The sequence below is a fragment of the Antechinus flavipes genome, chromosome 5 (genome assembly GCF_016432865.1).
Source record: "Antechinus flavipes isolate AdamAnt ecotype Samford, QLD, Australia chromosome 5, AdamAnt_v2, whole genome shotgun sequence".
Taxonomy (NCBI): Eukaryota; Metazoa; Chordata; class Mammalia; order Dasyuromorphia; family Dasyuridae; genus Antechinus; species Antechinus flavipes.
Genome location: NC_067402.1, coordinates 146,960,467 through 146,986,565, shown reverse-complemented (window position 1 = coordinate 146,986,565; position 26,099 = coordinate 146,960,467). Strand labels below are relative to the sequence as shown.

General features: G+C 36.0%; 2 protein-coding genes across 3 annotated transcripts in view; one reads left to right on the top strand and one right to left on the bottom strand.

The window, feature by feature from the left end:
• CCDC146 (coiled-coil domain containing 146) overlaps positions 1 to 6,969 on the bottom strand; it is a 178,466-nt gene extending 171,497 nt beyond the window's left edge. Inside the window, exon 1 of the mRNA XM_051962015.1 lies at positions 6,836 to 6,969. The gene's annotated coding sequence lies outside the window, so the exon portion shown is untranslated. The remainder of the gene's footprint in view (positions 1 to 6,835) is intronic.
• A 193-nt stretch (positions 6,970 to 7,162) lies between these two features.
• FAM185A (family with sequence similarity 185 member A) overlaps positions 7,163 to 26,099 on the top strand; it is a 105,784-nt gene continuing 86,847 nt past the window's right edge. Inside the window, exons 1-3 of one of the 2 annotated variants that reach the window (XM_051962026.1) lie at positions 7,163 to 7,258; positions 7,490 to 8,022; positions 13,255 to 13,364. In XM_051962026.1, the coding sequence (XP_051817986.1) occupies positions 7,581 to 8,022; positions 13,255 to 13,364 (552 nt within the window). In that variant the 5' untranslated portion in view covers positions 7,163 to 7,258; positions 7,490 to 7,580. The other variant, XM_051962027.1, reaches the window with a different exon arrangement.

Sequence of the window (26,099 nt, the reverse complement as noted above, 5' to 3'; positions counted from 1 at the left end):
GTCATTTTAGCCAATCTGAGACATGTAAAGTAGCACCCCAGAATTGTCTTAATTTCCATTTCTCTAATCAATAGCATTTTAGACAATCAGCAGATTATCACTAAAGCAGATCAGTGAGTCAGAAACGTCCCCAGTTGATCATAATTATAATCCAATTTGGGGTAACAAATGTCCTCCTATTGCAATCAGCTCATTACTGGCTCATTTTCCATTACCTACTCCAACCTCAGACCAAAAGTTTGAGATTCCAGACTTTCCCATCCCATTCCCATCACCTTTCAGTACCCCTCCATCAAAGAAAGGTAAAATTATACTTCCCACTGGACTTCCTATTGGTATAAGAATAAACAAATTTTCCTTTACAAGATTTTTTAATCTTTTCCATTCCCAATGTAACACCTGTAGCTCAGTTTTGTTATCTAGAGTTTGGTCTACTGCAATTGACTCACAACTCATCTCCCTTAAATCTTTCCCATTTGTAACCAATCCTATACATACTACCATATTCCTCTTCCTAATACATAGTACTTAATCATTTTCAATGATTCCATCACTGCCTACCAAATTAAGTCCAAACTTATCCTGGACTTCAAAGCCTTCTATAATAATCTCGGGTTTTTCTTTCCAGCATTATATTACATTACTCTTTGAGCACATTATGCTTTAAACCCTACTATTCACAATGTTTCATGCACTTCCTACTCTTTCCTATCTTTGTGCCTTTTCTCATACTATTTTTTTCTGCCTAGAATCCCATGTACTACTCTTTATCCAAAGAAAGCAACATGGTATAGTGGGAACTAGATCTGTTGTCAGAACTGATTCAAGTGCTGGATGATACTTATTAACTATATGTGCATGGAAAAGTTTTGAGGAACTATGGTATAGTGGTATAAGCTAGCCTCACAATCAGGAAGATCTGGGATAATATACTCTAAATAAAGAAGAAAATCAAATGGGACTAACTAGACAAGGAATCCTGATAAGAGAATAAAGAAAATGACTTTAGAGTCTCTTTTTAACATAAAGAGTATTCTCAAAATTTAAGCACAGTTTTCAGAGTTAAAATCTTTGATATTGAAACATATTTATTTAAATGTAAATAAATAACTTCAAGTTTAGTTTGTTGAATTAATGTTTATTATTAAGTTTTTAATATATTGTTTAAAATGGATTCTAGACCACAAAATGCCATCTGCCTTTTAGGTGGAATGGCTAGGGAGAGAAAAGGAAAACATCATTATTTGAGAAATGAAGTGCCAACTTATTAGTTAGAATCCATGGTAATCCTAGGTAAAATTGTAAAGCAAACAAAGATTTGTTTTCAGGACCATTCTAACCTCCATTTTTTGGTCTATCTCTCTTTCTTCCTCCATCTCTACCTATACCTATACCTATACCTACCTACTTTTCAGCTTTCCCCAGAATACCCAATTTTGACAGCTGTCTCTATTCTATTATTTTACTTGGATCTATATCCTAATAGCATCCCTTATTAGAACCTTTAAGTGTCCTGATCCAAGGTGAAGAAGGATTAGATATTGACAAAATTATCCATACTTGTTTTCTTTGAGAGCTCCATTATCCTTTCAGTAAACCAAATGTGAATTTTCCATTCTTTCCTTTAACTCACACCACAGTTCCAATGAATTGCTAAATTTTGCAGATTCTACTTTCATTTGTCCACTTATCTTCACTCACAAGATCACCATTTTTTGTTTAGGCCCTCCTTATCTTTAGCCTGAATTAATGCAATAGTTTCCTAATTGGTGTCCCTGCCTCAAATCTGTTTTCTCCAATCCATTTTCCACATATCTACCAAAGTAATTTTTTCAAGCACAGTTCTGATCTTCTCAACTCTTCTTGAGGAATTCCAGTGACTCCCTATTGTTTCTAGGAGCAAATAAAACATCTATATATGACATTTAAAACCTTTAAATTTGTTGAAGCTTCCCTTTCTAGACGTATTACATGTTATCATTCTTTTTCATGTACTCTATAGTTCAGCATAGCTGGGTTAGAGAATGGAGGGATAGGATTAAAATATAAGAAGACTAAAAGGATAAAAAGGGGCCAGTTGTAGAGGCTTTAAATGCCAAACAGAGGATTTCATATTTGATCCTGGAAGTGATAAGGAGTCACTGCAGTTAAATGAATGAGGTAGAAGTAGTAACAGGTTCAGATCTATAGAGTCAGACCTGATCTTTAGAAAAATCACTTTTGATAGCTGACTAGAAGATGGACTTGAATGAGCTGAGACTTTAGAACAGGAGACCATCTAGCAGGCTACTACAAAAGTCCGGCTGAGAGGTAACTAGGGTTGAAGGTTAATAAATTGGGAGAACAATTTAAGTGAAATGTTGTGAATATAAAAATGACACAATATGACAGTTTCTTCAAATTTGTCACACAGAGAAATAGCAGAACTAAGACTAAAATCTAATTTCCCTTACTTTAAATTTAATATTTATTTCACTATATAGTATTTGTGATTCAAGCTACAGTATAAACATAAAAGAAATGCCTTAACTTAATGTAAAATTATTTTCTATCATTCAAATTTCAAACACAAATATAAATGTCTTCCTCATATAACTGAGCAACACATAAGTGCCACCTCGTGGCAACTTACTACTAATGCAGCACAAATGTGAGAGCTGCAGAACTACCTATATTGTAGTCAGCTAACCTATATAAATTAAATTCAATGTAACAAAGCATTGTGCTAGGTATCTAGAATCCATGTGATGGATTATAATAAAGCTAGGCAACTATCTGCTGACTTATCTCACAAACACAAAACATCCCAATACACAAAACACTATACAAAAAGACATGTGAGTGTTAACCTGTCTACTTTAAACCATGGTGTATTTTGGGAACTGGAGATGAGCACAAGAAAATTAAGAATTAAATTAGAAATTCAGACCACAAATTTTGAGAAATTTTTTCTTTGTATACCCTCATGAACATGCAGAGAAAAATTTCATGGGACCAGAAACTGAAGCATTGAATGACTCATCCCAAAATTAGCGATGTAGCAAATGGCAGAACCAGAGAGAGAAGTCAACCAATAAACAAACAAGCATTTATTAAGCTCTTGTTATGTTCCAGGCACAGCACTTGGGAGGATCTCAGGTTCTATGAGGGAATACAACATGCCTATTTAAAATGTATGTAAAACAGACAAAAAATAAATACATAGTGGGAGGACCTAGTAATAGGGGCCTGGAGGAACAGGGAAAATTTCATATATAAGATGGCATGTTGGCCAGACTTTGAAGGAAATGCAAAATTCTTACAGGAAAAGGGAAGGAGGGAAGGGAGGGAATGTATCAGAGGAATGAGTTGGCCTCTGCAAGGGTCAGAAGATGAGAGATGGAATGTTATCTGTGAGGACTAGTTAGGGAGAACCATTTGGCTGGATCACAGAATATATAAAGATGAAAAATAAGATTGGAAAGATGGGTAGCATGACTTTGCTCTTTGCCATCACTAAGATAAGCTATGTGAACAGTTCCAGAATCAGCCATAGGATGAAGCAGGCTTTCTTCCCACTTCCCTTTCTCATTCCTATGCCCTGTCAATGAATGAGTGAAAAGCACTTATTAACAGTTTAATAGGTGTCAAGCTCTAGTTTACAAAAGTATCTGCTCTTCAGTGAGTTTATGTTCTAATGGTAGGTGGAATATGGTATAAATAAGAAAGTTAATGGCCAAGAACAGGAATTTGGGTCAGAGAAGGCAGAAAGATGGTGTGGAACAATGAGTCAAACTAAAAATAGTATTGATTTGATTACAGTTTCAAAAACAAAAGATTGAAAGCAGAACTGACAAAAATATTCACACAGCTGAAGGGTAGATGGTAAAGAGAAAACTGAATGGTGCCAGGTATTTCCCAGATTGCCTTAGCTCCTCCCAGGAATGTGTCCACCTCAGAAGGTGCAGTGACAGCAAGTGGCAAGAAAGAAAATAGTCAAATTAAAGGACTTCATGATTGACCAACGATTAAAATCCTCAAAAATCAGATGATCCATAAATATTTATTAAACTCCAACTACATGACAGAATTGAAGGAGGCATGGTATAAAGAATAAAAAATTCTTGCCGCAATGAGTTTTACATTCTATTAGGGTATATAAAGCATAAATATAAAGTTAAAACATAAAAAATAATTACTAGCAGGATGGAGGGCACTAGCATTTGGACGACCAGAAAAAGCTTCATGGTGTTTGATGGTGTTTAAACTGCTTCAAAAGGAAGACCAGGACTTTGTGAACTGGAGGGTAAGGAGGATATACATTCCAGGCAGATAGGGTATCAGCAGGCTTGGTAGTAAGAATCCAGGGCTAAGGTTTGGCCAGTATCAAGGGAATGAGAGATTTAAGAGCTGCAGACAGTGTGGAATTGAAATAGCTAACTATTGGATTGAGGTTGAAGGAGGAGAACAATGAAGCCAGAGCAAAAACCTGAGAAAGTGAGAAAGTACGAAAGAGAGAATAGAAATCTTGAGGAGGGTGAAGAGCAGAGGTAAGAGTAAAGCATGGAGAGGTGGAATAAGGTTATGATTAGATAGATCCAAATCATAGGCAGGAGAAAGGAAATATGCCATGACGTTGGAGTATGCTATTGAATGGGAAGCTAAATCCTTAGATGAGTCAGCATCCTAAGAGTTAGCTATAACAAAGAAAAAGATACGAGAAAGCATGGGGAAGAGGAAGTGAGAAGAAAGATACTATGAGGAAGAACACAGTGGTGGGCTAAATCCAAAAGACATTCAGTAAAGATGGCATGGGCACAGGCAGTTTATAGGAGAAATTTAACTTCAGGGTTTTGATAACACAACTTGGGTTTCTGATTGCATACAATAAAGTGGAGCCTCCAAAAACCTGGGAGGGAGGAGACTGTAAAGGCTGAGTGGTTCCCATCAGTGCCCTTCCCTGCTTGTTTCAGGGAGTATTATCATCTTCAGGCTCTCTCTGCTACCCCTTCAGGAACTCAACATTTAAAAGTTTTTCAAAGTTTTTTTCAAAATTTATTTGAAAATTTAATAGAAACACTGAAGTATAGTTATGCCTGATGAACTCAAAGCATTGGGTAGAATTATTGTGCTTTATTTTTTCCTCCAAAACTTTAATTGTTAACAAAAAAGGGGGGTACTGAGGAAAACAAAACAGATTTGTGATGTATTGACTTTACGCAGAATTTCCCACTAAAATAGATTACAACCCATCTACGACTTAATAGTAGAAAAGATCTAGGAAGTTGCCTAAAGAATAGAAATGAAGTGACTTGCCTGGGGTTACTCAGATATCAGAAACAGGGTTCATTTCCATGATACCAAGTTTAGCTTCTTATTTACTATACTACATTGCATTTAAAGGAAAAATAAGAATACAAATAGTAGGAATATGATAACATCTTAGAAGTAGTTATTACTTTTCTAGTGAATTATTAAAACTCTATCTGGAAAAATTTTCTAAGATATTCATTTTGCTTAACTAGGTAAATAATTTATTATGTTATTGGGAAATGTGTTTATTGAAAGATACTATGTTATGTTTTTATAGCTTGATGTGACTACTCTTTCAGGGAAGCTGACTGGCTACCATGAAATTCCACCAGGTCTTGGATCCACCCAATGCTTGTGTTTTGGGTTCCCCAAATTTGAATGTTTACACTTACTGATACACATCTCTGTAGACTTTTCCAGGGAACTGTTCTCTGTACAAAGCTACTTAGTACACTTGATTTGAATACTTTAAGTATAGTAAATACATTTCTTTTCAATTTTATTTCAGATTTTAGAGTTTATTATTGTGACAGTCAGAAGCTTAGTAGTATGACAGTGATGGCTAACTTTTCTTGCCTATAAGTAAGTTAGTACATCACAGAGATTGTTTGATGCATCACAGAAAAGGAATTATTGTTATGTAGAGTTTGCTATCAATGAGTGTATAAAGATTTTAACAGTTTATGTGAAGTTGTGAAGTTTTGTTGAATTTTAAAATGCTTAAATATACTTTAATGATAATTTACAAAGAGATATGGTTACAAATTTTTATAAGTGAAATAAGATAATGAAGTCTAAAAATTGTAAATAATTAATTCATCTTAAAGCAAACATATTGATCATAGTTCTTGATGATGGGGAAGAAACAGGGAGAATGAAGTAGGTAAAGAAACTCAAAGCAACTCTGAATATGTATGGATTGGTCAGCAAAATCATTCAAGATATAGCATCCTATCCAGTCTTAAGATATCCTCACTTTAACTTCTATAGTGTCCTAATTTTAACATTCTGGGACAAGTGGAACTTCTAAAGTTCATATTTGGTGCTATAATTATTAATGTTAGCAAAACAACAATAATAAATTGTGACTATATGAATGAGAGCATGGAAAGGAAAGGAAATGAGGGTGGGATTGCCTTTATATCCTCATAGACTCACAAAATGGAAATATTTAAGAGATTACATAATCCAGCCTCCTATTCCAGATGAAAAAACTGAAGGCGAAACGTTTTATCCCAAGTCACATTACTACTGAATGTGTAAGGAAAAAGGAAAAGAATATTTAATATCCAAACATTTATGTGTGTATATTCACATACATGTGCGTTTAGGGACACATACACACATATATACATGTATGCATAGATATATATAAACATATATATGCATTTTTTCCCCTTACTTCAACAGCTCACTGAATTCTTGGCCTCCTTAGCCTACTGTTCACTTAGTTTCTCTTTTTTACTTCAAGACTTGATTTGGACTCCGCCTCCCACAACTTTCTTCCCTGCTATTCCCGTTTTTCAATGGCTCGTTTTCTTACTTTTTCGGCAATACAGGCCCTCTTCTCCTGGCCCTTTCTTTCCAGTACTGGCTGCTTCGAATTTGGGTATTTCTGCTTCTTCCGCAGCACTGCAGGAGCTCACAGCTCTCTCACCGGCCTTAGCCGCCGCGTCCCCTGTATCCATGGAGACCAGGAAACCCCGACGCACCAGTTGTTTCCAGGCTTCCTATTGGATGACAAGGGTTTTCTGCACCCTCCTATAACTATAAACCAATGAGCTCGAGGCACAGAATACAACCAGTCAGCTGAGAACTAATAAACTTCCCCTCTTATTTTCATCCGCCCATAGCAATACGTTTGGCTGCTTCAGGCACGGTCTTTCTGGGACTTGTAGTTCTTTGAGTGCCTAAAACCTCACGCTCTTTACACGGTTCAGAACTACCTATCCCATCTGCCCACAAGGTTATTGAGGGGTTTCGAAGGTTGAAAAGACGCCGTGGGTTGAAGAGGGGAATTCTGACCTGGGGTTTGGTTTCTTCTAGCTTCTTGGACTTGTTAGTGGTCCTCAAGCAGGGCAGGACAGGACAGGGTGGGGCTGGCCAGTACCAGCTGTGGGGTGGGTGGGCTCCATTTATGGGACTTGGGGTTCATTACCGTCCCTGCTGACCTATCGTGTCTTCCTTATTCCATTAGCCTTGCCGGGTCCACGGTGGCTGGTCAGCTGCGGCCAGGAAACCCCCGCGCGGGGCTCTGGTGACCTCGGGCCGGGCTTGAGCCGGGGGTCATGTTTGTTCCCAGCCCGGGCTGGTGGCGAGGTGGCCCCCAGCTCGGCCCCCTCGGTGTATGGGCCGGGCTTCGGGCTGCCTTGGCCCCAGCGGCGGTGTCTCGAACCCGTCCTGCTAGATCCTACAGCTTATTGGAGAGAAGCAGCTTGAGCGAGTCGACCATCGCTCGCAAAACACCTCTTAAGGAATGGACACTGATTGTCAATCCGTTCGGGAGGCTGCAGGCGCGGCTCCCGTGCGACATCGCCGTGAGACCCCTAGACCCTTACCACTACCCGGACGCCGACCGGGTGTTGGTCACTGTGAGCAGCGTGGAAGGTGGCAGCCTGGACCTGGACAGTATCCATGTGAGATACGACGAGACCCTGAAGCAGATGGCCATCATCTCGGACAGCATCGACCGCCAGGCCTCGGTGGAGGTGAAGGTCCCCTTGAAGTTCGGTAAGCCAAGGCGGGCTAATGCTGAGGGCTCCCGCTATTCCACAGGTTTAAACAGCTAAAAGGGAAGGGAGGGCTTAACTCGCCAAAGGTGGTCGCTTGGAGAAAGTGAAGCCAGGGGAGATTTGAGTATCTGTTTTCAAACCTATGTCCTTTGATTCCAGATCCAACGATCTTACTCTCTGCATCGCACAGTCTCCCAACCCTGCTATTCTAATATTATTAGCAATAAATAGTAAGTAGTAGTTATATAGCACTTTAAAATTTGCAAAGCGCTTTTCGTTTGTAATCTCATTAAGTCCTAAAAGTAATGGTGCTTAGATATTTGATTTCCAAAATTGAGACGTGTGTCTCGTATTTTGTTAAATCTTTTGATCCTAAAAGGAACAAGACCTGTACTGTTATTGTCTGCTAAAGGAAAGAGGCGTGGACTCCACGCAGAGCCTAAGCGTTTATTGACCGCTAAGATAAAGGGCTCTGCTGTACATTTATGTTCTTTGATTCTTTGAATGGCACCTAAGCAGTTAGCTAGTTGACTGCTAAGGGAAAAGGAAGCTTGTAATATATCAGTTTGACTCCAGATTGCTGTTTTATTACTGCAGAATCCAGGTGTTACTTTTTAGAATTACATTCTGCTAAATTTAACCTTATTTTAAAGGGAATGATTATGTGCTTAAATGATAAAAGTATTTAAAATCGAAATGAAGATATGGGTTTGATAAAGACAAAAGGACCACCATTCTTTCTGGTATAGTTCAATTACAATGGCATCTGCATTTCACTAAAGCCTTTAGAATATGGGGACAAACAATTGTTTGAGCAAGTGATTGTAGAGAGCTTATATCCTCTGCAGAGTTGATTTCTTAGTTATTACAAAAAATGGGACTCTGAACAGTTTCATTTCTTGGAGATTTCAAATTTTAGATGTACTATTAATAATGACATTTGCCTGATGATGTTTTAGATTTTTTAAAAAATGGTTATTCTAATGGACTGATGTAAAAACATTAATTCACTTTGGTCTCTTTCACTTCACATTGGATTTAAGTCAAGTTTAGATTCAGGTCTTAGCTTTGTATCATAAAAGATTTGTGACCTTAATTTCTCTGAAAATTAGTTCTAATGATGTTGTGGAAAGACTACTGGATTTAGACCCATAGGGCAACGGGTTCCAGTCCTGGAATTGCCAGGAATATCTCTGTGACAATTTCTTTCATAGCTTTGGGCCTCACTTTCCTTATTTGTAAAATGAAGGGGTTAGACTAAGTAACTTCTTAAGGTTACTTTCACCTCTAGCTTTATGGCCCTGTTACTGATATGATACTTAAACATACTACTTTGCTCATTGGGTTTTTTAATAAGCTTCAGAGGAGATGATGAGTGTAAAGAAAGTAAAAGTAGAAGTCTTTATAGAATTGATAGTGGCAATGATATAGAACCTATGACTAATTTTTCCTAAACATTTGGGAACTATTGTTTTGCAGAAGTAGCCTCTAGATTTTAAAACAATATCAAGTACTTGCTAATGTGCTTTTAAAAAAGAAAATTCTTCCAACTTGGCTAAATAATTTGAAGACTAATTTAAATTATGTATTACTATTAATTTTAAGCCAATTTTGAATAAAAAATTTATCTACATTATTTGTTGTATTATCTACCCAGTATATTTTAGCACATCTGATTGCTCTTGTTTTAAATGTAATCTTGGGTTTTCTAAGGCAGTGTCAGCTGAACTTCAGATCTGAAAGGACCTATCAAACGGAGAAAAGCTTTGAGTATTAGAAAAGTGGTAAATAGTTTGTCTATTGCCTAAAGAGTACTCACCTAAATGTAAGGTGGCTCATTGATCATCGGGTGATAAATTTGCTGGGAAAACCAAATTTATATCTTAAAACAAAAATCACCTGCTTCTAGAATGCTTTTAGATCTGAGATTTAAGAAAATTCTTATTTCAATAAAGCAGAGGTATATAGATTAGTCAAGATTGTCTGTAGATATTTTGTACTAATGAGGCCTCAATATATTTATGAAGTATAAAAATGTAGGAGGCTGAAACCATATCCCCTTAAACTATGTAAATTATTGATTGATCTGTCGATCTATATGAAGCCAGGTTATTTTTTTGGATATTTTTTGTAGGCTGATCCAGTGCTATGCTTGAAAATACTTTTTCTGACCAAGCCATTCTCCAATTGATAAATGGTCAAAGGCTATGAACAGACAATTTTCAGATGATGAAATTGAAACTATTACCACTCATATGAAAGAGTGTTCCAAATCACTATTGATCAGAGATATGCAAATTAAGACAACTCTGAGATACCACTACACACCTGTCAGATTGGCTAAGATGACAGGAAAAAATAATAATGAATGTTGGAAGGGATGCGGGAAAACTGGGATTGTTTTGGTGCATTGTTGGTGGAGTTGTGAACGAATCCAACCATTCTGGAGAGCAATCTGGAATTATGCCCAAAAAGTTATAAAAATGTGCATACCCTTTATTCCAGCAGTGCTACTACTGGGCTTATACCCCAAAGAGATACTAAAGAAGGGAAAGGGACCTGTATGTGCCAAAATGTTTGTGGCAGCCCTGTTTGTAGTGGCTAGAAACTGGAAAATGAATGGATGCTCATCAATTGGAGAATGGCTGAGTAAATTGTGATATATGAATGTTATGGAATATTATTGTTCTGTAAGGAATGACCAGCAGGATGAATACAGAGAGGCTTGGAGAGACCTACATGAACTGATGCTAAGTGAAATGAGCAGAACCAGGAGATCATTATATACCTCAACAACGATACTATATGAGGATGTATTCTGATGGAAGTGGATTTCTTTGACAAAAGACCTAACTGAGTTTCAATGGATAAATGATGGACAGAAACAGCTACACCCAAAGAAAGAACACTGGGAAACGAATATGAACTATTTATATTTTTGATTTTCTTCGCGAGTTATTTTTACCTTCTGAATCCAATTCTCCCTGTTCAACAAGAGAACTGTTCGGTTCTGCAAACATATATTATATCTAGGATATACTGCAACATATCTAACATATATAGGACTGCTTGCCATCTAGGGGAGGGGGTGGAGGGAGGGTGGGGGAAAATCGAAACAGAAGCGAGTGCAAGGGATAATGTTGTAAAAAATTACCCTGGCATGGATTCTGTCAATATAAAGTTATTATTAAATAAAACAAAATTTAAAAAAATACTTTTTCTGGGCAGAGATCAAATTTGTATCTTCATTTCTTTGTTCATTTTCAGAACTTGAAAAGGGCACTTTCCATATAAATCTAATCTTATATGTTTATATGTATGCACATGTGTATCTGCATAGATATGTTTATGTGCACTTGTGCATATGTATATATGTATATAAATGTACATATTCTAATGTTTTGATTTTAATTCTGAAATTATATTTTCTTGTGTTTAGAAGAAATATCCATGTTTAACTTTTACTGGATTACTTGCTCTCTAGGAGAGGGAGAAAGGGAAGGAGAAAAATTTGGAGTACAAGGTTTTGCAAGGGTCAGTGTTGAAAACTAGTTTTGGATATATTTTGAAAAATAAAAAGCTGTTATAAAAAATGAAATTACATTCTCTTGGTTTTGATAATCACACTTTTCAGGTGATATTTTAGGTATTTTCATTATTCTAGTAGATTAATGTAACTGGATAGATTTATTACTTAGTTCACTTTGGTTTCTTTAGTATCACACAGATACTAATCCTGTTCCTCTTTTGTTTCATTTCTCCTTTATGCATTGTATAAACCAAATTGCTCTAATTCTTAGGTTTCACTTTGGTCCTGAAAACACTCTAGGACAAACAACACTATAGTTGGCTATGGTTCTTCTGAGAATTTTCTTGTTTCTGAAATTTTGTAGCCCTCTACTTCCACCCCATCATGGACACTTATGATTTGGATCTTTGAGGAGTAGAGTAAAATTTTTAAAAAGGAAGTTTTCCTTTCTTCTCCTTGCCGAACAGAGAAGAATAAAGAAACATTTCTGACAATCAATAAAGGTTATCCATTTTGATTATGTTGCTTTAAAATAGAAGCTTCTAACCTTTGTTAGTCAGTATTTTCCATCCTGCTCTCTCTAGTAGTTTTAGATAGTGATTTTTATAAATTTTAACAAGTAGGAGCTGTCCGTACAAGGGCATCCATTTATTATGTATATGATTTACTTTTAATTTTGTTTTCTTACTGTTATGGATTGCTTAATGGCCAACTCTTGATTGTGGGTAGAAGTGGGGTAATTTTAGGTTCTAGGAGTTTATGTCATTGGAATGCAAATTCTAAAGAGTTCTATCAGATGGAAAGGCTTCTGGTCTAGATCAGTAGATAAAATATAAGTGTTGTTTCAAGAAAAATCTAATTACATAAAAGCAAATTACCCTGAGGGTTGATTTCCAAATAATTATGGGGGGAGAAAAGAGAATCACAGTGAATCTTGAGGATAATCCACTGAGGCATGGAGAAATCACAAACTGTAACAATGGGGTGGAAAGAGGAAGCAAGGGGGAAAGGTCTTAAAATGGTCAAATTTTGGATTTTTGAAGTATTTAAATATAAAGTATAGTTAAGATTTGCCCTTGAGATCTCTCTGAATCTCAGAAAATATATTTCTTTTCTTCAGTTATCTAGCATCACGCTGCTACTAAATATGGCTGGAAAACTATTTCTTTACTCTTTAGTAACTGGGAGTTATACACAAAAATAACAGGGCTGCTTTTCCTAGTTACTACTTCATTCTGCAATGGAATTCCAATCAAATCATGGAATAATATTTTCATTATCCAATAGGAGAAAAAACATTGTTTTTGATGCATTTCATTCTTTTGGCAAATTTTTTTTTAGTATCATTCCATATATACTTAGAGATAGACACATAAGGTGACTTCACAGTTCCTTGTCCACACCAGACCCGTTGTAATTAATAATTATTAATTAGACTGGTCCCTAGCTCAAACTAAGTAATCTGTTAATGAGTAGAGGAAAAGTAATTTCATCCCTTCTCTGCCTAATCATTACCTAGGGTAAAAGACTGGAGATATTTTTCGGATTGTCACTGAAGATTGTCTCTTTAGATTGTGCTGCTTTACAGTGATAGCTTTGCCTTTTATGCTACATATTGACTGTCTTGCTCTCCAAGATCTGTTCTTCTAGGGATGCCTTGTTAGTCGTTGGATTAACTTGTTTTTCTTTCTTCATTTCTAGATTTGAATATCAGGACATCAGGAACTGGCTGTGTAAAGGTCCAGGAAGCTGAATGTGATGATTGTAGAATAGAAACTGAACAAGGGAACAGCATTGTGCAGTCAGTAAAGGTATGTATATCAGTCAAATTTTCCTAAACTTGATTACAGCACAAAACCAAATCACTATTTGTTCAAAAAGTAAGTTGAAGATTTACTAATGATACTCATCATTCACTTGTCAGAAATTCTTCATCTTTAGTTTTAAGTGAGCTCTGTTAGTAAACCATTGTGGTGGAAATATAATGGTGACAAACTGTTTTGAGGATTTCTCTTTGATTTTCTTATATCTACAGTGAGTACTGCTTCCTGACTATTTTGAGAACACAAGATGTTCCTGAAGGAATTTTTTCTGAATTTTTTTTTTTTTTTTTTGGAAGTCTCAGAGGCAGCATGGCCTGTGACTAGCCTCAAAAGTTAAGAAAAGACCTGGATTCAGGTCCTTGTCTGACTGACCCATAATGGCCACGTGACTCTTGACAAGTCACTTTCCCTTTCAGTACTGCAGGCACTTCTCTGTCTTGAATTTGCAAAATAGTTGCCTATTTGGTAGGCAACTTTGGTTGCCTTTTGTAGAGAGAGCTGTTCTTCTTTTGTATCTTCTCACACTAATGCAATTGTACATCTAGTTTTAAAAAAAGTGAATGAAAACTATAGAAGTCATTCACTGTATGCAGTAGATATATACCTGAACAGTTATATGAAAATGGATTTGTGATCTCTCTGTATTATGAAATTCATTATTTATAGAATACTTTGAGGAATATTTAACAAATATTGGATCACTAATTTATATATTTTAACCCAATAGGAAAATTTTAATTTTGTTTAAGAACCAGATATGTATTATTCTTAGTGACAATTCATTATAATAATATGTAGAAAAATGGGGACTTCCGGTTAAGATGGTGGAGAGGAGGCTCACAGCTGCATAAGCTCCACGCTTTCTCTCACTATCCATTTCATTACAAGCCTCTGAATTAATGCTTGACTGAAAAAAAACCCACAAATAGTTACTAAGAGAAGCCATCCTTGAGATTCGCCAAGAAAGGTCTGTCTTTACTGGAGGGCTGGGATGGTTTTAGATCGGGCGCAGGCGGCGGGCAGCGGCAGTGAGAGCACGGGAGCAGACTGGAGAGGGGGTGGGGAGTGATCGCAGCCGTCTCTTGTGGGGAGAACTTCGCTACAGGTTTGGATGCTTTGCTCCGGCAGCAAGTCAGCAGCCCAGCAGAGAAGCTAAAAACACCGGGGCTGAAGAATACAACCCCAAACAGCTGGAGTCTCTCGGGACCTGGCCGCCCCCTCCTTCTCCCCCCCCTCCACCCCCCCCCCCAGTGACTCAGCATGATCTGGGATCTCAGAGCGCAGGCGCAGCACAGTAGAGCTAGTGTCTCACTGCTGCCCCCCGCAGTCTGGAGAGGAAGCTCGATAACACACCCAGCCCCTCCCCCAAAGAAAGACTCCAGTTTTTTCTGTTTTTCTTTGCTAGTTTGTCTTTGATTATTAGACAGAATGAGCAAGAAACTGAAGAGGACTTTAACCCTTGACAGCTTCTATACAGATAGAGAGCAGACTCTAAATCCTGAGGAGACTAAAAACAGACAGGCCCCAGGTGAATCCCCAAAGGAGGAGATCATCTGTTCCTCAGCACAGATGAACCTCATAGAAGTGATTAAAAAGGCTCTCACAAGGGAGCTAGAAGAAAAATGGGAAAAGCAGAGTGAGGCTTGGCAAAAGGAGAGGGAAGCTTGGGAAAAGGAGAGGGAGGCTTGGCAAAAGAGCCTGGAGAAGTCAGTTAAAGAGAGAGTGGATAAAGAAGTAAAATCCTTGAAAAATAGGATTGGTGAACTGGAAAACAAAATTGGCGAAATGGAAAAAAATTCCACAGAACAAAAGAACTCAATGGGACAATTAGAAAAAGATTTTAAAAAAGTGAGTGAAGAAAATACTTCACTGAAAATCAGAATTGAACAATTGGAATTGAATGACTCAAGGAGACAAGAAGAATCAGTCAAGCAAATCCAAAAAAAATCAAACAATGGAAAAGAATGTGAAATACCTTCTGGGGAAGACAACAGACCTGGAAAACAGATCCAGGAGAGACAATCTGAGAATCATTGGACTTCCAGAAAAACATGATGAAAAAAAAGAGCCTGGACACTATTTTCCAGGAAATTATCAAAGAGAACTGCCCAGAAGTCATAGGAACAGAGGAAAAAATAAACGTTGAAAGGATTCATCGATCACCCACTGAAAGGGATCCTAAAATCAAAACACCAAGGAATATAGTGGCCAAATGCCAGAACCCTCAGACAAAGGAAAAAATATTGCAAGCGGCTAGAAAAACCCAATTCAAGTATCAAGGAGCCACAATAAGGATCACCCAGGATCTGGCAGCATCCACATTAAAAGATCAAAGGGCCTGGAATATGATATTCCGAAAGTCTAAGGAACTTGGTATGCAACCAAAAATAACTTACCCAGCGAGAATGAGCATCTTTTTCCAGGGAAGAAGATGGACATTCAACAAAGTAAGCGAATTTCATCTATTTCTGATGAAAAAGCCAGAACTTAACAAAAAGTTTGATCTACAAATATAGAACTCAAGAGAAATCTAAAAAGGTAAAGATTAATCTTGGGAACTATATTTCGACTATATAGATGTATAAAGAATACATGTATACCTTGTTCTAGAAATTGATGTGGAAAGGACATTGTACCAGAAAAAGGGTAAAGTGGGGGTAGTACATTTCATGAAGAGGCATAGGAAACCTATTATATCTGAAAGAAAGAATGGAGGGGGATGAATATAGTGGGTATCTTACTGCCTTCAGAATTGGCTTTAAGTGAAAAATCTTAAGACATATTCAATCTATGGTGAAACTTCTCCCACCTCATTGAAAAGTGAGAAGGGAAAAGAGAAAAGGGAAGGAATAAGCTAAGTGGAAGGGAATACGGAAACTGGGAGGGAAAAGGGTAAGATAGGGGGAGGAACTCTAAGGCGGGGGGAGGGATACTAAAAAGGGAGAGCTGTGAGAAGCAAGTGGTGCTCACAAGCTTAATACTGGGAAGGGGGGAAAGGGGAAAGAAGGGAGAAAAGCATAAACCAGGGTTAACAAGATGGCAAGTAATACAGAATTGGTCATTCTAACCATAAATGTGAACGGGGTAAACTCCCCCATAAAGAGGAAGCGGTTAGCAGAATGGATTAAAAGCCAGAATCCTACAATATGTTGTTTACAGGAAACACACCTGAAGCGGGGAGATACATGCAGGTAAAAGGTAAAAGGTTGGAGCAAAATCTACTATGCTTCAGGTGAAGTCAAAAAAGCAGGGGTAGCCATCCTGATCTCAGATCAAGCTAAAGCAAAAATTGATCTAATTAGAAGAGATAAGGAAGGGCACTATATCTTGCTAAAGGGTAGCATGGATAATGAAGCACTATCTATATTAAACATATATGCACCAAGTGGGGTAGCATCTAAATTCTTAAAAGAGAAATTAAGAGAGCTGCAAGAAGAAATAGACAGTAAAACTATAATAGTAGGAGATCTTAACCTTGCACTCTCAGAATTAGATAAATCAAACCACAAAATAAATAAGAAAGAAGTCAAAGAGGTAAATAGAATACTAGAAAAGTTAGATATGATAGATCTCTGGAGAAAATGTAATGGAGACAGAAAGGAATACACTTTCTTTTCAGCAGTTCATGGAACCTATACAAAAATTGACCATATATTAAGACATTAAAAACCTCAAACTCAAATGCAGTAAGGCAGAAATAGTAAATGCGTCCTTTTCAGACCACAATGCAATGAAAATTACATTCAACAAAAAACCAGGGGGAAGTAGACCAAAAAATAATTGGAAACTAAATAATCTCATACTAAAGAATGATTGAGTGAAACAGCAAATCATAGACATAATTAATAACTTCACCCAAGAAAACGATAATAATGAGACATCATACCAAAATTTATGGGATGCAGCCAAAGCAGTAATAAGGGGAAATTTCATATCACTAGAGGCCTATTTGTATAAAATAGAGAAAGAGAAGGTCAATGAATTGGGTTTGCAACTAAAAATGCTAGAAAAGGAACAAATTAAAAACCCCCAGTCAAACACTAAACTTGAAATTCTAAAAATAAAAGAAGAGATCAATAAAATTGAAAGTAAAAAAACTATTGAATTAATTAATAAAACTAAGAGTTGGTTCTATGAAAAAACCAACAAAATAGACAAACCCTTAGTAAATCTGATTTAAAAAAGGAAAGAGGAAAATCAAATTGTTAGTCTTAAAAATGAAAAGGGAGAACTCGCCACTAACAAAGAGGAAATTGGAGCAATAATTAGGAGTTACTTTGCCCAACTTTATGCCAATAAATTCGACAACTTAAATGAAATAGAAAAATACCTCCAAAAATATAGCTTGCCCAAACTAACAGAGGAAGAAGTAAATATCCTAAACAGTCCCATCTCAGAAAAAGAAATAGAACAAGCTATCAATCAACTCCCTAAGAAAAAATCCCTAGGACCAGATGGATTTACATGTGAATTCTACCAAACATTTAAAGAACAATTAACTCCAATGCTAAATAAACTATTTGAAAAAATAGGGATGGAAGGAGTCCTACCAAACTCCTTTTATGACACAGACATGGTACTGATACCTAAACCAGGTAGGCTGAAAACAGAGAAAGAAAATTATAGACCAATCTCCCTAATGAATATTGATGCTAAAATCTTAAATAAAATATTAGCAAAAAGATTACAGAAAATTGTCACCAGGATAATACACTATGACCAACTAGGATTTATACCAGGAATGCAGGGCTGGTTCAATATTAGGAAAACTATTAGCATAATTGACTATATCAATAACCAAACAAACAAAAACCATATGATCATCTCACTAGATGCAGAAAAAGCATTTGATAAAATCCAACATCCATTCCTAATAAAAACACTTGAGAGCATAGGAATAAATGGACTTTTCCTTAAAATAGTCAGGAGCATATATTTAAAACCATCAATAAGCATCATATGCAATGGGGAAAAACTGGAACCTTTCCCAGTAAGATCTGGAGTGAAGCAAGGTTGCCCACTATCTCCAAGAAAATATTTTAATGATCTAGAAAAAATGACAACAAAATTCATATGGAAAGATAAAAAGTCGAGAATCTCAAGGGAATTAATGAAAAAAAATCAAATGAAGGTGGCCTAGCTGTACCTGATCTAAAATTATATTATAAAGCAGCAATCACCAAAACCATTTGGTATTGGCTAAGAAATAGATTAGTGGATCAGTGGAAAAGGTTAGGTTCACAAGACAGAATAGTCAACTATAGCAATCTAGTGTTTGACAAACCCAAAGCCCCTAACTTCTGGGAAAAGAATTCATTATTTGATAAAAACTGCTGGGATAATTGGAAATTAGTATGGCAGAAATTAGGCATGGACCCACACTTAACACCATATACCAAGATAAGATCAAAATGGGTCCATGACCTAGGCATAAAGAACGAGATTATAAATAAATTAGAGGAACATAGAATAGTTTATCTCTCAGACTTGTGGAGGAGAAAGAAATTTGTGACCAAAGATGAACTAGAGACCATTACTGATCACAAAATAGAAAATTTTGATTACATCAAATTAAGAAGCCTTTGTACAAACAAAAGTAATGCAAACAAGATTAGAAGGGAAGCAACAAACTGGGAAAACATCTTCACAGTTAAAGGTTCTGATAAAGGCCTCATTTCCAAAATATATAGAGAACTGACTCAAATTTATAAGAAATCAAGCCATTCTCCAATTGATAGATGGTCAAAGGATATGAACAGACAATTTTCAGAGGATGAAATTGAAACTATTACCACTCATATGAAAGAGTGTTCCAAATCATTATTAATCAGAGAAATGCAAATTAAGACAACTCTGAGATACCACTACACACCTGTCAGATTGGCTAAGATGACAGGAAAAAATAATGATGAATGTTGGAGGGGATGCGGGAAAACTGGGACACTAATGCATTGTTGGTGGAGTTGTGAACGAATCCAACCATTCTGGAGAGCAATCTGGAATTATGCCCCAAAAATTATCAAATTGTGCATACCCTTTGATCCAGCAGTGTTTCTATTGGGCTTATATCCCAAAGAAATACTAAAGAAGGGAAAGGGACCTGTATGTGCCCAAATGTTTGTAGCAGCCCTGTTTGTAGTGGCTAGAAACTGGAAAATGAATGAATGCCCATCAATTGGAGAATGGCTGGGTAAATTGTGGTATATGAATGTTATGGAATATTATTGTTCTGTAAGAAATGACCAGCAGGATGAATACAGAGAGGAATGGCGAAACTTACATGAACTGATGCTGAGTGAAATGAGCAGAACCAGGAGATCATTATACACTTCGACAACGATATAGTATGAGGACATATTTTGATGGAAGTGGATTTCTTTGACAAAGAGACCTAACTGAGTTTCAATGGATAAATGATGGACAAAAGCAGCTACACCCAAAGAAAGAACACTGGGAAACGAATGTGAACTATCTGCATTTTTCTTTTTCTTCCCGGGTTATTTATACCTTCTGAATCCAATTCTCCCTATGCAACAAGAGAACTGTTCGGTTCTGCAAACATATATTGTGTCTAGGATATACTGCAACATATCCAACATATAAAGGACTGCTTGCCATCTAGGGAAGGGAGTAGAGGGAGGGAGGGGAAAAAAATTGGAACAGAAACGAGTGCAAGGGATAATGTTGTAAAAAAAAAAAAAAAATTACCCTGGCATGGATTCTGTCAATATAAAGTAATTATTAAATAAAAATTTAAAAAAAATGAATGCTGAAAACAGTCTTTACATGTATTTGGAAAAATAAAATACTATTGAAAAAGACAAAAAAAAATGTAGAAAAATAACTTTGTAGAAGATAAGCAAACTTTTGGAACAGATTTTTAAATACTAGAGAAAATATTGAAACTTTAGTGGTAGAGTATTAACTGAGTCATTTAACACTATCCTTGTCATTAAGAGAATTTTAAGGAAGGACCTCAGAAAGAATTTTTTCCTCCTTCATATTTAAAATCTTTAACTCTGTCAGAAAGATAGACTGGGGGTACTATTCAGGACCAGGAGAGAGCAAGGAAAATGCCACATTTGTGACTTTCTTGGCAGTGTGAGGAGAAATAGGGGTTTTAGTAAAAAAAAAAAAAAAAAGAAAAAGAAAAAACTCAGATACTTTTCTTTTAATGCTTGAAAAGACTTTATCAGGTAACTGTATTTAGATTTTCTGTAATTTTTTTTTGTTCAAAGTATGCTTTCCACTATCAATTTGGTATCTTTAACTATTTTGTCAACCTTTAATTGTTTTAAAGATTTCCCATTTTTATTTCTTATCTGTATTTTTATAAACACAGCTTTTGTGCCTGAACTTTATAGGGACATTCTTCTTTTTTTTGCCCCTAAGTTGGGTCTATTTTCAGAGTAGATGAATATATTTTTAACAAAATAACCATGTATGGAACATACCTTAAGAAAATAAGAATTCTGTTTAACTTCAAAATTTGTTTTACTCGAGAAAAATATGTTTTAAATCAATTTTGCTTATTCTAGCAGTTTTAAAGCAGCTCTTGTAATTGGATCTTATTTCAAATGATTTTTTTTCAGAAAAGAATAGGAATTACTTCTGGAATCTAGTGTAGGTCAGTGTAACTATGGTGAGTTAATCACTTTTTGCCAGTTGAAATTTATATTTTGTTTTATTATTTCTTGGTTTCTTATAACTTTACTGACTTCTTCTTGCCTAATTCTACTTTTCAGGGAATCATTTTCTTCCTTAAGATTCTGGATCTCCTTTTCTAATTGGTTGACTTTCTTGTCACAATCTTGTTTTTCTCAGATTGCTATTTTTAAAATTTTTGTACTCAATCTCTTTCATTTGATTTTTAAAGTCTTTTTGGATTTTTTGTATGAGTTTCTTTCAGACAGGTGATCATTTGACATTACATTTTGGAGTTGGAGAGGCTCTTTTTTTCCTTTTGTATCCTCCTCTGAAGAAGTCTTCTCTGTTCCCATAATATTTGGGTTTCTATGATTGGATTCTTTCTCCTTTGCCTGCTATTTTTTTTTTTTAATTAGAGCTTGTTAGTGTATCATCTCTTGTCTTAGGGGGGAGTGTGAGAGGAAGAAGAGAGATGGTGCTTCTGGCTTCAGATCTCCTTCAGTTCTCACCTCTAGTCTGGAACTGAAACCAAGACATTCATTCTTTTGTAAGCATCTGTAAGAAGAGTTGGTTCTTGATATGAGAATCATTTCTAGATCAATGATCATTATAAACTCAAATTACTGATTTATTGGAACAAGAAATCAAAAGCAAAACCAAGTTACAAGACAGAATAAAAATCAAGCTGATATGGCAGTTCCATCATAACCTCTTTTAATGAGCTATTGACATGGAAGAATGGGACATGTAATCAAAGAACAGACATTGATATCACCACTATTTTTTTTTTTTAAATAACTTTTTATTGACAGAACCCATGCCAGGGTAATTTTTTACAGCATTATCCCTTGCATTCACTTCTGTTCTGATTTTTCCCCTCCCTCTCTCCACCCCCTCCCCAAGATGGCAAGCAGTCCTTTACATGTTAAATAGATTACAGTATATCCTAGATACAATATATGTGTGCAGAACCGAACAGTTCTCTTGTTGCACAGGGAGAATTGGATTCAGAAGGTATAAATAACCCGGGAAGAAAAACAAAAATGCAAGCAATTTATATTCATTTCCCAGTGTTCTTTCTTTGGGTGTAGCTGCTTCTGTCCATCCTTGATCAATTGAAACTGAATTAGCTTTCTTTATCGAAGAGATCCACTTTCATCAGAATACATCCTCAAACAGATCATTGTTGAGGTATATAATGATCTCTTGGTTCTGCTCATTTCACTTAACATCAGTTCATGTAAGTCTCGCCAGTCCTCTCTGTATTCATCCGGCTGGTCATTCCTTACAGAACAATAATATTCCATAACGTTCATATACCACAATTTACTCAACCATTCTCCAATTGATGGGCATCCATTCATTTTCCAGCTTCTAGCCACTACAAATAGGGCTGCCACAAACATTTTGGCACATACAGGTCCCTTTTCCTTCTTTAGTATCTCTTTGGAATATAAGCCCAGTAGAAACACTGCTGGATCAAAGGGTATGTACAGTTTGATAACTTTTTGAGCATAGTTCCAAATTGCTCTCCAGAATGGCTGGATGTGTTCATAATTTCACCAACAATGTATCAGTGTCCCTGTTTTCCCACATCCCCTCCAACATTCCACATTATCTTTCCCTGTCATTCTAGCCAATCTGACAAGTGTGTAGTGGTATCTCAGAGTTGTCTTAATTTGCATTTCTCTGATTAATAATGATTTGGAGCTTATTTTCATATGTCTATAAATAGTTTCAATTTCTTCGTCTGAGAATTGTCTGTTCATATCCTTTGACCATTTATCAATTGGAGAATGGCTTGATTCCTTATAAATTAGAGTCAATTCTCTATATATTTTGGAAATGAGGCCTTTATCAGAACCTTTGATTGTAACAATGTTTTCCCAGTTTATTATTTCCCTTCTAATCTTGTCTGCATTTGTTTTGTTTGTACAAAAACTTTTCAATTTGATATAATCAAAATTTTCTACTTTGTGGTCAATAGTGATCTCTAGTTCTTCTTTGGTCATAAATTCCTCCCTCTCCCACAGGTCTAAGAGGTAAACTATCCTATGCTCTTCCAATTTATTTATAATCTCATTCTTTATGCCTAGGTCATGAACCTATTTTGACCTTATCTTGGTGTATGGTGTTAAGTGTGGGTCAATGCCTAGGTTCTGTCATACTGATTTCCAATTTTCCCAGCAATTTTTGTCAAATAATGCATTCTTATCTCAAAAACTGGGATCTTTGGGTTTGTCAAACACTATATTATTAAAGTTATTGGCTGTTTTGTCCTTTGAACCTAACCTATTCCATTGATCAATTAGTCTATTTCTTAGCCAATACCAGATAGTTTTAGTAACTTCTCCTTTATAATATAATTTTAGATCTGGTACAGTTAGGCCACCTTCATTTGATTTTTTTTTTTCATTAATTCCCTTGAAATTCTTGACCTTTTATTTTTCCACATGAACTTTGTTGTTATTTTTTCTAGGTCATCAAAGTAGTTTTTTGGGAGTCTGATTGGTATAGCGCTAAATAAATAGATTAATTTAGGTAGTATTGTCATCTTTATTATATTTGCTCGCCCAATCCAAGAGCATTTAATATTTTTCCATTTGGGTTAGATCAGACTTAATTTGTGTGGAAAGTGTTTTATAGTTTTGCTCATAAAGTTTCTGATTTTCCCTTGGCAGATAGATTCCTAAATATTTTATACAATCAGTAGTTACTTTAAATGGAATTTCTCTTTGTATCTCTAACTGTTGGATTTTGTTAGTGATATATAAGAATGCTGATGACTTATGATCACCACTATTTTTTAAAGTCACACTGATAAGAATCAGTCCCTGCATCAGGGAGAATAAAAAGCTTAGACATCAACTCAGCCAGTAAACCATTTGATCTCCTTGCCAAGTACATATTTAAAGCTATCAAGGGCAACACAAATTCAGAACAATCTTGTTGGTAAATCTTACAGAGGTAAGATTGTAGAATGATAGGTAGAAGATTACGAACTGTATTGCATAATAAAAGTGAGAAACATTGGGAAGAAAAGCAAGTTTATAGAAAGTTGGCAAGAGACTCATTTAACTCAGACCATCTCAAGGATATTTAAGGGTGAAACTGGCAGGAGGACAACAAATAGATGAAAAATTGAAAAAAAAATGTTATTATAACAAAGCCTTTTTCTTTATCAGTAAAAGTGGAGTTTATCACAACTGAATTCTAATATCACGTGGGATAAAAATGGCACTAAACAAAAATGAGAAAAGAAGCTCAACTAGACCAATATATATAATATATACCAATATATATTGGAAGCATTATAATTGTGAAGCCATTGGGGATAACAAATACTTGGTGGAAAAAAAATCACATTATTAGTGATGGAGACAACTTTGAATGCCTACTACTTTCCTATACAATTTTTATAAGAATAATCTGTACATATATCAAGGACATGATAAAGGTAGAAGAAGGGAAGAGGCAAGCTTTTGCTAGTTATATTCTAGAGTGCATTTTTGTAGGCATACAGTTGGCTAAAAGATGGAAAGAATACGATATCCCATAAAGCTTTTTTCTTTTATGCTTATTAAAAAGACTTTGATTAAAGCAACTTTTTCCTAATATGATTTTTCCATGCATTTTAAAGTCATATAAGTTCCCTGAATGATATATAATAGACAAAAAAAAAAAAAACTTTGATGGCAATCTAATTACTAATATCAAATGAGGCAATTGGAGATCATAAAAGTTCAGAAGTCTGATGAACTAGGTATTTGGGGAAGGTCCCTGAGTATGGGACGTAGTGTGGAGAGAATGGTGTTATGCGCTAGTTACTGAATTCCTGGAGAATGGAGAGAGAATGATATGGTGGAGCCTGACTAGATGATGACAAAAAGAATTTGGAGAGAATAGAACATATAGATTAATGATTTTCAGAAGAGGGGAGATTATTGTTAAGTTATAGTAAGAGAGAAAGGATCTAGAAGTTGAGATGATGAGGAAGAAGTAAGCCCATTTTTCCATGTGTCACTGGGCATGACAGGAATATCCAATACTGGAGGAAGTGGGTAAAACATGCATTGTTTTGCTGGAGTAAGGTGGATTTCTATGAGTAAAAAGAGGGAGAAGAAATATGATAGGAAAAGACTTAAGACAAAGGAAAGTTTGTCAATAGAGAAGGGGTTAAAGAGGGCACAGTAGAAATAAGGAGTAGAATTGGGCTGAGATGAATGAAAAATAACAGGATAATGAGATTTCTTCTAGGGACCTGAAGACTAAATTTAGGATGGTAATTCAGAAGAGGAGGGGTGATAAGAGTTTGTTAATTATAAGTTAGGAAAGTGTCATTTGGCTTGGGTGCTTATCATTGATGGTTCTGTGATGATAGCACACGTGGTGGGTTTGTTATGGCCTGAAGACTAAAGGAAAGATTTAATTAAACATCCAGTGGATACATGCTTGGTGACTCAATTCCCTGGAACTTTGTTGAACTTAAGTTCTGCACCAATTTCTTTGCTATCTTCCAAGATGGAGTTGGATGATACAAAGTCAGAAGATATCTGTGTGCTCTCAGTTCTTGGCCTGGTATGTGAAATTCCTCTCCTAGAGTAAAAAGTTTTAGCAGTAAAAAGCTAGGTGCTTGAGGGTATATTCATGGAGATAGGGTGAAGATGCTAATGGTGAAAGTCCTGTGCTTTGGGTTTACTGTAATTATGGAGGGATGAGGAATTCTTGCTTTTTTCATATGCTGAAGGGAAGTAGATAGAATTGCCTCACATAGCAATAGTTACAAGTATCTTTAGAGGTTACAAGTATTCTTAGGAGTTGTAATAAAGAGAGGATAGTGGTTGTTGCTGTGACTCCAGACAAAGCAGCAGGAACCTATGGGAAAGTCCCTGAATGTAATCAAACATTTTTATTAGCTCATACTAATCTTCAGTAATATAAAGCAGTCCCCTCAGGAATGGCTTAACATCCTTAACTTCTTTAACTTATAACAGGTTCAGTTTAGATGGTGGAACCAGAAACTGATACGTTTTTTATCAGTGGAAATGACAACAGAAAAAGGCTGCTTCAGCCCAA